The 15977-nt window shown below is 39.0% G+C and overlaps 2 protein-coding genes across 2 annotated transcripts in view; one reads left to right on the top strand and one right to left on the bottom strand.

The window, feature by feature from the left end:
• LOC311088383 (uncharacterized protein) overlaps positions 1–15977 on the bottom strand; it is a 190751-nt gene that overhangs the window by 99408 nt on the left and 75366 nt on the right. The gene's annotated exons all lie outside the window — the stretch shown is intronic.
• On the top strand, positions 1234–9347 carry LOC311088380 (uncharacterized protein). Its single transcript, XM_084122442.1, has 5 exons — positions 1234–1324; positions 6782–7135; positions 7333–7617; positions 7783–8109; positions 8390–9347. Exons 1-5 carry the CDS (start codon positions 1279–1281, stop codon positions 8539–8541), a joined length of 1164 nt encoding a protein of 387 aa, XP_083978568.1. The 5' UTR covers positions 1234–1278; the 3' UTR covers positions 8542–9347.

Raw genomic sequence — 15977 nt, 5'->3', positions numbered from 1 at the left:
TTGATGACTTTCGATGGGATGTGCTCGGTCTCCAGCGTCGTCCAAAGTGCTTGCCAATCGACGCAGTCGAAGGCGGATCTAAAGTCGATAAAGACGATGACCGTCCGCTTTCCACATCGAATTCGCTCCTCCATCACCTGGCGGAGACTGAATATTTGGTCACAGCACCCCCGTTGTGGTCTGAAGCCGGATTGCTCCTCTCTACTCGTTTGCTCACGGTGTTTCTGCAGGCGTGCTTGGATAACTTTCATGAAGACCTTGCCGACGATTGAGAGTAGACTAATGCCACGGTAGTTTTGGCATTCCCGATTGTCGCCATTCTTAAAGATCGGGATGATGATGGCCTTTTTCCATGTCGTTGGTATTTTCTCCGTACGCCAGATGTTTTGCAGGAGAAGGTGTACTCGCTGGAGAAGAATTTACAGGTTAAACTGATACAGCCTGCCTGTCTTGAGTATGCTGGTCACATGATTTGAAAAACAACAACAATATTACAAACCTGTCATCCCCCTTTTTGAGAATATATGTAATATTGCACTATCCAAATTTAAATGGTTGTAATTCAAGAATGTTTTAGCTGTACCAAAAATAGCCACTGGGTGTTTTTTGTAAAACATTTATTTATTTTTAGTCTCAATACAGTCTCAGACCTTTCCGACGATATGTGTTTTGTCAAGATTAGAAATGTTTTTTATTATAAAGTAGTTAAAATAAACTTTGTAATAAGAAACCTGACACCACCCACTATAGGTAAGGAACTTGCTAAAATAATTTAAAGTACAATTTTTATGGTAATGCAAGGTCCGATTTCAAAACGGTTTTCTCAGGCTGAATCTTGAGTTTGTAAGCTTTCCAATGATATATAATATATAATGTCAACATATATAATGTATGTTATAATGAGTTGAAGTATAGGATATAATTGTTTTAAACATGCAATGGCAGTTGCAGTTATAGATTTGGTCCTTTTTTTATACCCTAAACAGGCAATGTGATCTGGGAGTCACAACTCATAAAATCCAAAATATATAAAAAAATTCAAAAATTATTTTGGATATGATTTACTTAAGTCCAGATGATATAAAAAATGACATGAAATTATTTGTTGCTTATCATTTTCTACTCTTGCCTGTTTAAGAGTTAAGGATGTGGTTATTTTAGATGTTGGTGGAGTTTCAAAAACAGGAGGCAGCTTCACATCAGATCATCTGTCATTTTATCACTGAAGCAGTTTTGAAGAGTTTGTCTTTTCATATTTGTGGACTGAAAGCGCTGAAGATGTTTCGCATCGTTTTCTTCTGTCTGTGTTTCCGGCGTCTGGATGGTGAGTTTTAAATATGACTTTGGTCGTTTCTCTTCTGGTACCATGTAATAAATTACAGGTTAAATTAGACAGAGGATTTAACATTCACTGTTATTCTCATATAGAAATAATTGAGCTGTGATTTTACTGTGAGATCAAGTTTGAATTCAGGTCTAAACTCAGTTATTAGTGTAGGCAGAAATAGCGGGGGTCAGGACCCGATCTCAGGGTTTTCCCCCTAAACATATCATTAAAAACCAAGCTGTGTATTGGAAATAATATAATAATATATACTCAAATAACTGTGTAAGAAGTAAAACAGTACAAACGCAAATGAGGTAAAACAAAAAGTTCAGAAACATTGAGTCCTCACTCCCTTCCCTCACAGTGCTTTGATCAGCAGACAAACATAATGATTCATGAGTGACGAGTTTTAGCGCGATAAGAAATCAGATTCTGAACGTGTTTATCGTGCAATTTATACACGAAAATTAGTTTGCGTGCATATGATACTTACTTTATTTTGTGTAATAGGCTTACACACGCACCCAACAACAAGCATTAAGTGTTGTCTATAGCACTACTTGAACAGGATTGGTTTCTCAAATGATAAACCACTAATCCCAACCAGACGTATAATACACACGTACACCACACCACTACTAAACCTACCCTAAACCTAACCATGTGTATCATATGCACGTAAAAACTCATTTTCGCGTATAATTGCACGATAAAGACAATGCGTGCTACATTTACATTACATTTACATTTAGTCATTTAGCAGACGCTTTTATCCAAAGCGACTTACAAAATTAGGACTAAATTAAGCGAGTCATCATGAAGAGGCAAAAACAACAACAACGCAAGAAGTGCTCAAAATACGAAGTTCAGGCATTATTCAGAGTAGCATAAGCCTGATAAGTGATGTTTCAAAGGGAAAGGAATTTTTTTTTTTTTTTTTTTTAAGAGGTTAAGTGCTTACGGAAGAGATGGGTTTTTAGTTGTCTTTTGAATGCTGTCAGGGATTCTGCATTCCGGATGAGGGTGGGGAGAGCGTTCCACCAGCAGGGAACTGTGAATGAGAATGTTCTGGAAAGTGATTTTGTGGCTCTCTGTGATGGAACCACGAGACGTCGCTCGTTGACCGATCATAGGCTTCTGGTAGGGATGTAGGCTCGTAGGACTGAGTGAAAGTAGGAGGGAGCTGAGCCTGTGATAGATCTGTAAGCAAGCGTCAATGCCTTGAACTTGATGCGAGCAGTGAGAGGTAGCCAGTGCAGAGAGATGAACAGAGGAGTGACGTGGGCCCTTTTGGGCTCGTTGAAGACAAGACGAGCTGAAGCATTCTGAATCATTTGTAGAGGTTTAGTTGCACATGAAGGAAGTCCAGCCAGAAGAGCATTGCAGTAATCAAGCCTAGAAATGACCAGGGCCTGGACGAGGAGTTGTGTTGCATGCTCAGTAAGGAAAGGCCTGATCTTCCTGATGTTGTACAGTGCAAACCTGCATGATCGAGCTGTCTTTGTAATGTGATCTGTGAAGGTCAGCTGGTCATCAAACGTTACTCCAAGATTTCTGACCGAACTTGATGGGGTGATTGATGATGAGTCTAGCTGGATAGTGAAGTCGTGCTGTAGAGACGGATTGGCAGGGAGGACGAGAAGCTCAGTCTTTGCCAGGTTGAGCTGCAGGTGATGTTCCTTCATCCATGTGGAGATGTCCGCCAGACAGCTTGAGACCCGTGCAGCTACTGTGGGATCATCTAGTTGAAATGAGAGGAAGAGCTGTGTGTCATCAGCATAGCAGTGGTAGGAGAAGCCGTGTGCCTGTATGATGTGTCCCAGTGATGTGGTGTAGATGGAGAAGAGGAGGGGACCAAGAACTGAACCCTGGGGAACCCCTGTGGTCAGTTGATGTGCTCTGGATACCTCGCCTCTCCATGCGACCCTGAAGGACCTACCTGTGAGATAGGACTCAAACCAGTGGAGTGAAGTTCCTGTGATGCCCAGTGATGAGAGGCTGGACATAAGGATCTGATGATTCACAGTGTCGAAGGCAGCAGACAGATCCAGGAGAATGAGGACTGAACATTTGGAAGCAGCTTTTGCGATCCGTAGGGCTTCTGTGACCGACAGTAATGCAGTCTCAGTTGAATGCCCTTTCTTGAAGCCGGATTGGATGACATCCAGCTGGTTGTTTAGAGACAAGAAGGATGTTACTTGGTTGAAAACAGCTCTTTCAAGTGTTTTCGCAATGAATGGTAGGAGAGAGATAGGTCTGTAGTTCTCTACAGATGATGTGTTTAGTGTTGGTTTTTTAAGCAGTGGAGTAACCCGAGCCTGCTTGAATGCTGTAGGGAAAGTGCCAGTATGTAGGGATGAGCTGATGATGTGTGTGAGTGCTGGTAGAAGTGTGGGAGAGATGGCTTGTAGAAGGTGTGAGGGGATGGGGTCTAGAGGGCAGGTGGTAGGATGACTGGAGAGGAGAAGTGTAGATACTTCTTCCTCGGTTAGTGGAGAAAAGGAGAACAGAGGGATATTGGCTGTGGAAGGGGTCAGACTGGGTTCCTGTGCGTGTGGAGCTGAGAACTGACTGCTGATAGTTGTTGTTTTGTTGGTGAAGAATTTCGCAAAGTCATCAGCAGTTAAAGAGGAGGTGGGTGGTGGTGGAGGCGGACAGAGGAGAGAGTTGAATGTCTTGAAGAGAGATCGTGTGTTGGAGGAGCTGTTGATCTTGTTGTGGAAGTATGAAGATTTTGCAGCATGAACATCCACAGAAAAGGAAGAGAGGAGAGATTTATACATACTCAGGTCGGATGTGTCTTTTGATTTGCGGCATTTCCTCTCCGCTGCCCTGAGTTCAGTCCGGTGTTCACGGAGAACCTCAGATAACCAAGGGTTGGAGAGAGTAGCGCGTGCTGGCCGTACTATAGAGACGCATTTAGTGTGACCGGGTTGGTAGCCTATATTCAAGTGATTACAATGCCAGGGTTTCCTAAATATAAGTTACACGGTAAAGAGTGGGAGAGTCTCTAACTCTCTAAACGTGAATTACACCTGTGGAGGGAGATGACGAAGGCTCTTAGTTCATATAATTGTAACTCTAAAAAATACAACTCACTGTTTGTTCACAGTTGAAATCAAAACTGAATATGAAACTATATGATCCTGTCCTGCATCAGGACATCTTTTACACTTCTGTCTGAAGTTAAACTCCAACACAAAGGAAAGCGCATTATTGCTGTTAATTCTTTGTTGACAGTTTTGACTGTCGTTGTGTCTGAACAAGCGTGAAATACCTGATAATTTCGTTAATTATTCAGTTCACTTTTTGCATTACTTATTCTGACGGTTGATATTGAAAATATTCCATGTGTTTTTCCGAGGGTATCGGTTCATTTCTTGATTGCCATTTTGACAGTGTCTGTGTCATGATTTCTGTCTTGTGTTCCACTTGTTTTGTGTGTACTTTTGTCATTTCCTGTATATGTACAACAACTGACAAAGTAACAAGTGAAACACAAGGGCTATAAATACACAGGGGCAAACAAGCTTAACTAAATGAGCAAACAAGATACACCTGGAGACTAATCAACATGAAAAACTACATAGGACTACAAGACTTAGCACAAGACAGGAAATGACAAAAGTACACACAAAACAAGTGGAACACAAGACAGGAATCATGACAGTCTGTCTGGGCATTTTAGTCATATCTGCTAAAATTTCTTTCTTTAGTTTTCCTGGGGAATTTAACTATTTTTATATTATTTTATCATCATTATTTTGTTTTAATGAGTAAAAAAATGCCATTATCAACCTTAATTGGCATGGCAATAAAATTCTATAACATTACATTTATAGTTAAAGTTTTGGGTGTTTTTTTGTTGGGCTTTTGGGCTGGAAATCGTCCTCCCGATCTGGGAACGCTGCCGGTGGAGAGAACAAAGTTCTTTAGTCAAGGCTATTTTATTCACTTTAAACATCAGATGAAGTGGTTATTTTCTCATTAATACAGACGATGCTGAGTCATTTATAAATTATTCATGATAAAAAATAATTGATAACAGATGTATTTTTCCATGAGTCTGCTATGTTAGCGATTATAGCATTAGCTTGTTTAATATCATAGTTTATTGGATACAACTACAACTAAGGTGAACAAACAGCGCTGTTTTCAGTTGTTTTCTTATGTGAACATGCGCCAATGCCCTGACAATTTTCAGACTTAAAAATGTTTAAAGTCTATGAGCCTCTGCATGTTGTCTCTGATCAAGTGTCTCTTGGTTTGGAGCAAGTATAATAATATCATCAGAGATATTCCCTCAGTACGAGCGCTGATGCAACTTCATGTTGATTTTGCTCACTGTTAGAATAAGGAGCTCGTCTGGAGCTGGAATTGGATTCTGGTCTCAAATTATTGCTTTATTTGCCCACCTTGAATCCAAGCATTTGCTCACAATGGCATCTCATAACTGATTATCTTAGTCAGCTCTGAGGTCACAGTCTTTATCAGCTCGTCTGAGACATGAGAGAAACTGTTGCACCGTTTCAGTGTTTTTGTTTGAGCGTCTCACTAATGCAGTGTTTACTCTGAATAAAGTGAGCATTTAGAGTGTCACAGCAGTGGTGTAATCCATAGTGGATGAATATTAATCATAGGAAAATATGAAAAGAATATGTTTACACTTTTAACACGTCATGGGTCAGTGTTTACTATGGTTGAAAATGACAAGAAGTTGAGGCGCACTGAGTGTGAATTATCAGGAATAAAGAGCTAGATGTTCATGCATTAACACTTATAGATGTGCAGTTATTTTAGATGTTGGTGGAGTTTCACTTCATTTCACTACAGAGCAGCTTCACATCAGATCATCTGTCATTTTATTACTGAAGCAGTTTTGAAGAGTTTGTCTTTTCATATTTGTGGACTGAAAGTGCTGAAGATGTTTTGAATTGTTTTTTTTCTGTTTGTGTTTCTTTTAAATATGTTTTTATGGCTTCAGTTCTGGTTTCATGTAATAAATGGTTAAATTAGTCAGAGAGGATTAACATTCACTGTTACAGGACAGCACTAACATTTACTAACATCTACTAAAGATATATGGATATACCAGTTTACACACGCTGTGCTTCTGTTCTGTGTCTTTATTTGATTTCGTAAATGTTAGTTAATCCACAATAACATTTAATAAATCTACTAAAGACAGAAAAGAACCACAGCATGAGTTTATACAGCAACAGTAAATTCAACCTAGTACTTGTTACAACATTAAAGTAAAAGTGCCTTTTTATTTAGTTTTTGTTCCATATATAAATCTATCTCTACTCTATTTCATTTGTCATCTTTTGTCTTTGTATTGCTGCAGAATATTATTAACATCACATTTAAACGATTAAAAGTATTTCAGTGAAGCTTCATCAAACCAACATCAAGTGATTTTAAAGCTTTAATCTGTGAAACTCTGTTCTTCAGGTGTGTTTGGTGATGAAGATGAATGGAAGATTATGATGAAGGGAGATTCATTCACTCTAAACTCTGCTCTTACTGAAATAAAGGATGATGATGCGATTCAATGGAAGTATGGACAATGGATATTCAAACAGTTTTGGCCTGGATATTATAAAGTGACTTTAATAGCTGAAATCAATAAACGGGCCGACAGAATCGCTGTATATGATGATGTTCTTGATGGGAGATTCAGAGACAGACTGAAGCTGAACAATCAAACTGGATCTCTGACCATCATAAACATCACTAAAGAGACTGGATATTATTCTCTACAGATCAACGGTGTGAGAAAGAGAGAGATCAATATTGGTTCCTATGGTGAGACTAAACACATTTGTTTCACCTTTATTTAATGACAACATTTAAATGAATTCAAACACCATTTTGTTTCTTTTTGTTTGTTTTATGATATTGTTTATTTCAAACTGACATTTCAAACTATTTAGTAAAACATTATTAAATGATTTCACAGTATTAATCTGACAAACCCTGGTTGTGTGTGTTTTTGGTATCAGGATTAGTGACAGTGTCCGTGAAGGAGGGAGAATCATTTACTCTAAACTCTGGTGAAATAAAGGATTATGATGTGAAGTATGGAAACACTTTAATAGCTGAAATTAATGTAACGGCCGACAGAATCACTGTATATGATGATGTTCTTGATGGGAGATTCAGAGACAGACTGAAGCTGAACAATCAAACTGGATCTCTGACCATCACAAACATCAGACCTGAACATGCTGGAGTTTATGGACGAAGGCTGCCAAGATCGATCAGTTATGTCTTTCTCGCTGTCTTTGGTAGGTTAAATATTTGTTTTACCATTTTATGTTTTAATCAGATAAAACAATATTAATCCAAACACCATTTTGCTTCATTTCTGTTTTTTGTTTTATATTATTGTTAATTTGACATATCAATATCAATATCTGAGGTACAAACTCTGTTTCTGTTTGTTGATACAGTTGAAATATCAGTGAAGGAGGGAGAATCACTCACTGTAAACTCTGATCTCACTGAAATAAAGGATTATGATTGGATTCGGTGGATGTTTGGAGATGAAAATATTTTAATAGCTGAAATTGATGTAAAGGCAGACAGAATCACTGTATATGATGATTATCTTGGGAGATTCAGAGACAGACTGAAGCTGAACAATCAAACTGGATCTCTGACCATCACAAACATCACAACTGAACATGCTGGAGTTTATAAACTACAGATCAAAAGTTTGAGAGAGAGATGGATTTCACAAAATTTCTCATTAAAAGCTTTCAGAGTTTCTGTGTCTGGTGAGTAGAGATCATTTCTCATGTCCTTCAATTTTTTTTTTTTTTTTTTTTTACCAAATATTTACATATTAATTGTTGAATCATTTCATAGTTTGAGATGATAAATCATATAAACACTGACTCAACACTCTGATTGAATGGAAAATAAGATTGTTGATTAGACTCAACATCACTCAACTCTGTCACACATGTTCAGGTACGGCTGATATTAGTTGATGTCAGCGCTGATATTAGCGTTTATGAACTGATCTGATCTCAGTTTGATGCTTTTATTCCTCAGACTCTGTCCACTGTTGTGGTCCTACTGAAGCTGTGATCCGATTGGTCCTCTCTGCTCTGGTGGGCGTGGCTACTGTCATTATTCTGGTTTATGACATCAGATCCAGAAGAGCTGAACAAGATCAAGCACATATTCACACATCAGAAACCTAATGGTGTCATTTCTCACAAACTGATTTTTTATATATAGCTTAGCTTGTGAGATTTACTTATTTACTTATATGTGGCTTTATATGTTCATCTTTTTCAGGAAGTATTGAAATCTAAAGCAGAATGCTGAAATTTAAAGGTTCTTCAAGTGTGTTTTTTGTTCTTCTAATCTTTTTGTCATAATAAATACTGATGATTGTTTAGCTTGCACTCTCTCTCTCAGCAATATATATTTTAAAATCCAATTTAAAAGGCTTTACATTTTTATATATAAACTTTACACCGTAAACCAGAATAAGCTGGCAAAACTTAAATCAGCTGCCTCACTTTTTTAAGTTAAGAAATTTAAAGTTTAAGTAAACAGAACAGTCCGATTTTTATTTTGTACTCATACATTTTAATTTATCTCAACTTCAAATATTTGAGTAAGCTAATTAAAACATTTAACTTAAAATTATCTCGACTTAAATAATTGTATTAGTGGAAACTTAGCTAGCTATAACTAACTTTTAACATAACACTTGATGAACGACTACACCAGTCATTTACTACATCTGTTCTCAAACCAAGCTGCAGATTTCACTTTACTTCTGCTCTCCGCATGTATTTGCTTGTCTTTATCAATAAAGTTTTCTCACTCTGAAGTTCAAGAGTCTCTCCATGTTTTCTTACATTTATTATGTTGGGCGCCCCCTGCAGGAATACTTTATGTAAGTAATCTGGTTCTCTAGCTGTGCTGCACTGTGATTGTTACACTCAACTGTGTTCACGATCAAGTTTTCATTAAGCTGTTATTAAACGGCACCCAGAGCTACTAACCTTTTCTTTTTTTTTCTTTTTTTTTTAAACTAAAGAAAGCTTTCCATTTTAAATATCAGTCATGTTGCTCACTTTCTTCATTCCAGGTGGCTCATGTTGATATGAAATGTTTGGGATTGTCATTCCAATCCCAGACAGCAACACAGTGTCGGCCCACATCCGGTACATGCGGATTCAAGGCTTCCCAGATCTGAGCTGACACTATGTTGCTGTCTGGGATTGGAATGACCAGGTTAACATAACGGAAAAGCCCACGTTGCTCTTGTGCACGGACTCGTTCGTTAAGCTAAATAGCCAATCAGAGTGATTTCTCATCTCTATTCAACATGCTCAATTGGTGCAAAACCCCCAAAAAACAAGGAGGTCTGAAACGGTGCCGATGGATCAGAACACACTGTAAAAACTGAAAATAAAGTCATAAATTCATTAATCTAATCAAATACCTTTAAAATGACTGGATCTAAGGCTTCGTCTACATTAATCCGGATATATTTGAAAACAGGGATTTTGTTTAAAAACGCTCTCTGTCCACAGAAACTTTTGGAAAACGGCTGAAATGCCAAATTCTGATACAGACAAACAACTCCATATTGATGCACCATTAATCTGAATCAGCTTTGATTAACTTAAACTAAAATGATTAAAATACACAAATGAAATAAGCAACTTCCATAGAAGAGATATTTCTGTTAGTTGACTAGGTAACATTTCTAATTTTTGAAAATAACAACAAAATTTATTCCAAATTCTCCAATGCTTGCAGGTTCCCTGCCCTCTTGATGGGAGCCAAAGCAGTCAGGAGCACTGTCTTTAGTGACAGGATCTTTAACTCAGCTGACTGCAATGGTTTAAAGGGAGGTCTCTGCAGTGCGCTGAGCACCAGACACAGGTCCCAAGAGGGGGCGAGGCGGATTCAGTCTCCTCGCTCCCCTCAGGAATCTTCAGGTCATGCTTTCCCAATGGCTTACCTTAGCGGCAACATACACTTTGAGGGTGGAGGGAGACAGCCTTCGCTCCAATCCATCTTGCAGGAAAGAAAGCACGACTCAGATCGGACATCTTCGGAGGTCTTCCCGGTGGGAAGAACACCATTCAATGAACAGGTTCCACTTCAGAGCATAGAGGTGCCTCGTTGAGGGGGTCTCTAGCTGAAGTGATGGTGTCTACCACCGCTTGGGGTAGATCACATAGAAACTCCGCGTCCCGTCCAGGGACCAGACATGGAGTTTCCAGAGGTCTGGACACAGGTGCCATAGAGTTCCCTGTCTCTGAGAAAGCAGGTCCTTCCTCAGATTAATGGGCCAAGGAGGTGCTGTCACGAGGAGCATGAGTTCTAGGAACCAAGACCGGTTGGGCCAATATGGGACAACTAACAAGACCTGCTCCTCGTCCTCCCTGACTTTGCACAGAGTCTGTGCGAGAAGACTCACTTGGAGAAACACATACTTGCGTAGGCCCCGGGCCAGGCTGTGTGCCAGTGCATCCGTGCCGAGGGTCCCCTCAGTCAGGAAATAAAACAACTGGCAATGGATTGAGTCCGGAGAGGCAAACAGATCTATCTGAGCGGCTCCGAAGAAGTCCCATATCAGCTGGACCACCTGGGGATGGAGATGCCACTCTCTCTGAAGCGTAGGCTGTGGTGAGAGCTCGTTGGCTGCACAACTGAGCAACCTAGGGATGTGAATGCGACCTCAGATGCTTCTGACTCCATAGGAGGAGATGGCGGGCGAGTTGCGGCATGCGGCGGGAGCGTGGACCACCTTGACGGTTGATGTACGCAACGGTCACAGTGCTGTCCGTATGGACGAGTAAGTGCTAGCCATGTAGCGGCCCTGTGAGGCAGCCCAGTGCAAGGCGTACTGTGAGCAACTCGAGGCAATTGATGTGCCAATGCAGTTGAGGCCCCGTCCACAGACCTGAGTCTGCACGCCCGTTGTATGTGGCCCCCCAGCCGGTGGCAGAGGCATCCGTGAAGACCACAGCATGCCTGAACAATTATTCTAGGGGAAAACCTGCCCGTAGAAACGAAGGGTCTGACCACGGGCTAAAGGTTTGGAGGCAGTGCGGGGTGACGTGCACCCAGTACATGCCGCTCTGCCACGCCCATCTCGGGACTCGGCCGTGAAGCCAGTGCTGAAGCTGTCTCGTATGAAGCAATCTGAGCGGCATTACTGCGACTGCGGATGCCATATGCCCCAGGAGCCTCGAGAACATGAATCGAGACATGAAAGTATGCGTCCTTCAGGTTGATCGCTGCAAACCAATCTTGGGGACAGATACATTCGAAAATGTGTTTCTGCATGGGCATCTTGAACGGGAGCTTGTGCAGGGCCCGATTCAAGGTTTGCAGGTCCAAGATCAGCTGTAACCCACGCCTTTCTTGGTTACAATGAAGTAGGGGTTGTAGAACCCTGTCTTCGTTTCGGCTGGAGGAACTGGCTCGATCGCGACCTTCGTCAGTAGGACATCGATTTCTGCCCTCCCAAGTTCAGGGGCATCCACTTCACCTCTGTGCAGAGTTGCGATTCCCCTGAACTTGGGAGGGCGCCGGGTGAACTGAATCGCATAGCTGAGTCTGATGGTACGGATGAGCCAGCGAGACGGGCTTGGAAGCGCTAGCCAGGCTACCAGACACTGTGCAAGTGGGACCAGTGGGACCACAGACGTTCCCGGGGTGGGGCAGCGAGGTGGAACACAGGGACTCAGCTCGGGAGGCACTGAGGCGGCCCTGAGTTTTTTGTGCCACACTTACACTTTTGGTGGCGTCCCCAAACCGCACACTGCTGCCCACTGGCGATGGTGAGGGGGAAAAGGAGTGGAAAGGAGTGGAAAGGCATGTGAGCGTTGCACACTGCAATCCGCGCCCTCTTGTGAACCAGAGATGGAAGAAATTGCTCTTTTATTGAAAATGTGGGTACAGAACAGAAACAAAATTAAACAAAGGATTCTCCACCCGGTCCTCCTCCGGGGAGGGAGAGGTGCGGACACTCTCTCCCAAAGAGCAACTTCCTCCATCGCTGGGTAGCCCGTCTCAGGTCCCACAGGTCTCTGAAATCAGTCTAAGAGGACAAACAATTGAGACATGACAATCTCATGACAAGATCAAACTGTTGCTTTAAGACACTTTTAACATGTTTATTTCTGTGTAACAAAATGATGTCATTGATCTAGAGGAAGTTGAGGCGCACTGGAGCTCAAAGTGACCAAGTTTAGAGCGTGAAATAATGAGCTAATATCGAGCTAGATGGTCACATGCATTAACACTTATAGATGTGCAGTTATTTTAGATGTTGGTGGAGTTTCACTTCATTTTACTACAGAGCAGCTTCACATCAGATCATCTGTCATTTTAGTTCTAAAAAGTGTCTTTTCATATTTGTGGACTGAAAGCGCTGAAGATGTTTCGCATCGTTTTCTTCTGTCTGTGTTTCTGGCGTCTGGATGGTGAGTTTTAAATATGACTTTGGTTGTTTCTCTTCTGGTAGCATGTAATAAATTACAGGTTAAATTAACCAGAGAGGATTTAACATTCACTGTTATTCTCTTATAGAAATAATTCACTGTGATTTTACTGTCAGATCAAGCTTGAATTCAGGTCTAATACAATTTATTAGTGATTGATGTGAAGCTCAGATACTCAGCGTTAGTTTTAATGTGACGTCAAAAAAGAAAGTAAAAGTGTCTTTTGATTTAGTTATTGTTCTATATATATATATATATATATATATATATATATATATATATATATGTATGTCTATTTCTTTTTTGAAGGAGTCATGAACTGGATTGTATTAATGTATAATGTTTATTGGGACACCCTTATAATGTTAGTATGACATTGAAGTAATTCAGGGAAGAAAGCAAATAAAGATACAAAATATAGTTGTGGGTGTATAACCTATGCTACTTAATAAAGATGACTTACATTACATTTTTTAAAGCAATACTTTTTTCTTTTTTTTTTTTGGACAAAGCAAGAATCCCCAGTTTTAAATGACTGATTAGATTTAAAGGATAACATGAAATTAACAGCAAAAGTATAGATATATTATTTAATAATTATTTTATATTTAAATAATAATACTAGAATAACTTATTAGGAGTTATGTGTCATTATAAGAGTTTGATATGTGAATGTTTAATATTTATTTATATATTTTTTTGTCTTTTTTCATTTTTCACAAATGTAAAAGGGTCTAACTATGTACTTAATGGTTATTGTTCTAATAATGTTTTTTTTTATGTGTTGGTGGGTATTATCACAAAAGTAAAAAAAAAGAAATTAAAGTTAAATGTGTTTGAATTGAAAGACATAATAAAGTTCATAAAATATATATATGCTAAGATATTTGTTGTTGGACATTAGATGTGCCTTTTTTTAGAATTTTAAATCTTCGAGTAAGTTTATTTATTTGTTTATTTCAAGCAAATAGTGTGCCAACAGAATAGATACACAATAATAATAATAGTAATAATAATAACTATAATAACTTACACACTGATGCTTGAAATGGAGTGGGAAGTAAAACTTATTGAACCCCACCCCAGTCTGTCAAAGAATTTATACAAACAAAATAACTGCTTCCTTGTTCAATTGTCTCAAAGAGAAAAAAGAAAAATATATATAAAATAAATAATAGTAATAATAATACCTCATTAAGAAACAGTATTATAGTTCCACATGTGCAAGACCACACATACATACAATACATATTCATAATATACAGATATTACCTCAGGTAACAATGATTATCAAATAACAACAATGGTAGAAGGAATACCACAAGGGTAAATAACAACTAATCCAACACTCCACACAACATGAATACAATCAAACCTCATTATCATTGTAATGGGACCAGACCTTTTGTTTGTAAAGACGTTTGAAATGGTGAATGCTTTGACATTGCTTTAATTCAAGCCCCAGATTATTCCACAAAGTAACCCCACATACAGACATAGAAAATCTCCTTCTGGTGGAACCCGCCATTGAAAGTTCCCAAATCCTCTCAAACTGTACGACTGCTCTTTATGAGAATACATATTTTGAATGTTCACAGGTAATAAATTGTGATACGCTTTGAACATGAACTGTGCATTATATAATTTTACAAGATCCTGTATTTTTAATAAGTGTATTTTTATGATGGCAATAACTGTAAAGAGACTATTTGTAATGGGGTAAATCAAATGTAGGCTAATATACTGTATATAGGTCAATTACTAAACTCTTACCAGTTCAAATTTAGTCTGTACTTTTGTAATTATTTATTTTTAAATTTATGGTTTTAACTTCTGCTCTAAAAAGCAGAAGTTTTTTTTTAGATTGTAATGTTCTAATGTTCTTTTAATAACCTAATGTCCAAAATGTTCTTTTTGGACTGACTGTGGTTAATAAAGTCCAGTAATGGTATGCAAGAGTGTCAGTGGAAATATCACTGTGTTCCTGGTGGTTTGAACTATTATAAGTTTGCTTTATGAAACAGAATCCACCAACAATAAGTCTGACTATCCAAGATAAGCCTGGCTTGTATTCTAATCTTGTTTTATGGAACAGCCCTCAGATAAACTCGCGCTGTGTGATTGACAGCTTGGGCGGTTGGAAAGGGAGCATTCTTTGATCGCTTTATATATCTTAATCACAGTTTAAATAAGATTATTTTCATCCTACTAAGAGAAACTATGTGAAGTTGATCGTTTTGTGATGAAACTTGTGAGGGAACGCAGCGCTGTTTCACTTGCTCTACACTATCACACTAAACTGCATTTGAGTGTGCTAAAGTTATAATGTTATTCTGTGTGTTAGTTTGTCTGTATGAGACTAGCAGTGAGCTAGATCAACATTAGCATAACACACTGATCATATTCTAACATTTAATCATGTTGAGCTGTATAACAATGATTAGTTGCATGTACATTTGCTCACCTCTACATTTGCCATTCGCGACTCTGTCAAGTCGAACCGCGGACGCTAGCTCTCGGCATCTCGAAAATGGCACGCTGATATTGATCCTCGTTTTAGTTCTCCTTTTGTCCCAAAGTCTGCTTGCCATGGTCCATAATGTTTGAACGAAACAACAGTGTGAGTGTGCCACTATACGTAACGCAGTTGTCCACGTCTGTCGTCATGGTTACTACGGCAGTACGAGTGGAAACCAGGAATAACGCGGATATTACGTCACTGACAGGCAACAAGTGAACATGGACGAGCCATTATTTATAATTGGAATTTCTCTGAAATTAAAAATCTTTGGAAACTTTTGGGATATTGTAAGTACACAACTGCAGGAAATATATCACACTGTGCAAGTGATTTTTGGATATTTTATTACAAAAATCTTTCATATTGTAGCTTTAAAAGTCTGTTTGCAAAGCCTGCACCGAAATTACAACTGATTTACCGAATAATCCACAGTGAAATATATCGAATACAAAAAAATAATGCACTGCTGAGACGTTCAAATTGTTGAAAATAAAAACCCATTTTCCCACTGGCATTAGGATCCTTTGGAAGGTAATGGTATTGATCCTGTGTCGATCTTTTCTCGTTCTTTCTGATGAATTTGTAAAGTAGATCACAAACAAAATCGAAAAAGAATTTCACTCTCAGTCAATAATGC

This window comes from Abramis brama (genome assembly GCF_963993115.1).
Source record: "Abramis brama genome assembly, chromosome: 8".
In the NCBI taxonomy this organism is placed as follows: domain Eukaryota; kingdom Metazoa; phylum Chordata; class Actinopteri; order Cypriniformes; family Leuciscidae; genus Abramis; species Abramis brama.
This window is presented reverse-complemented; position numbering and strand designations above follow the sequence as displayed.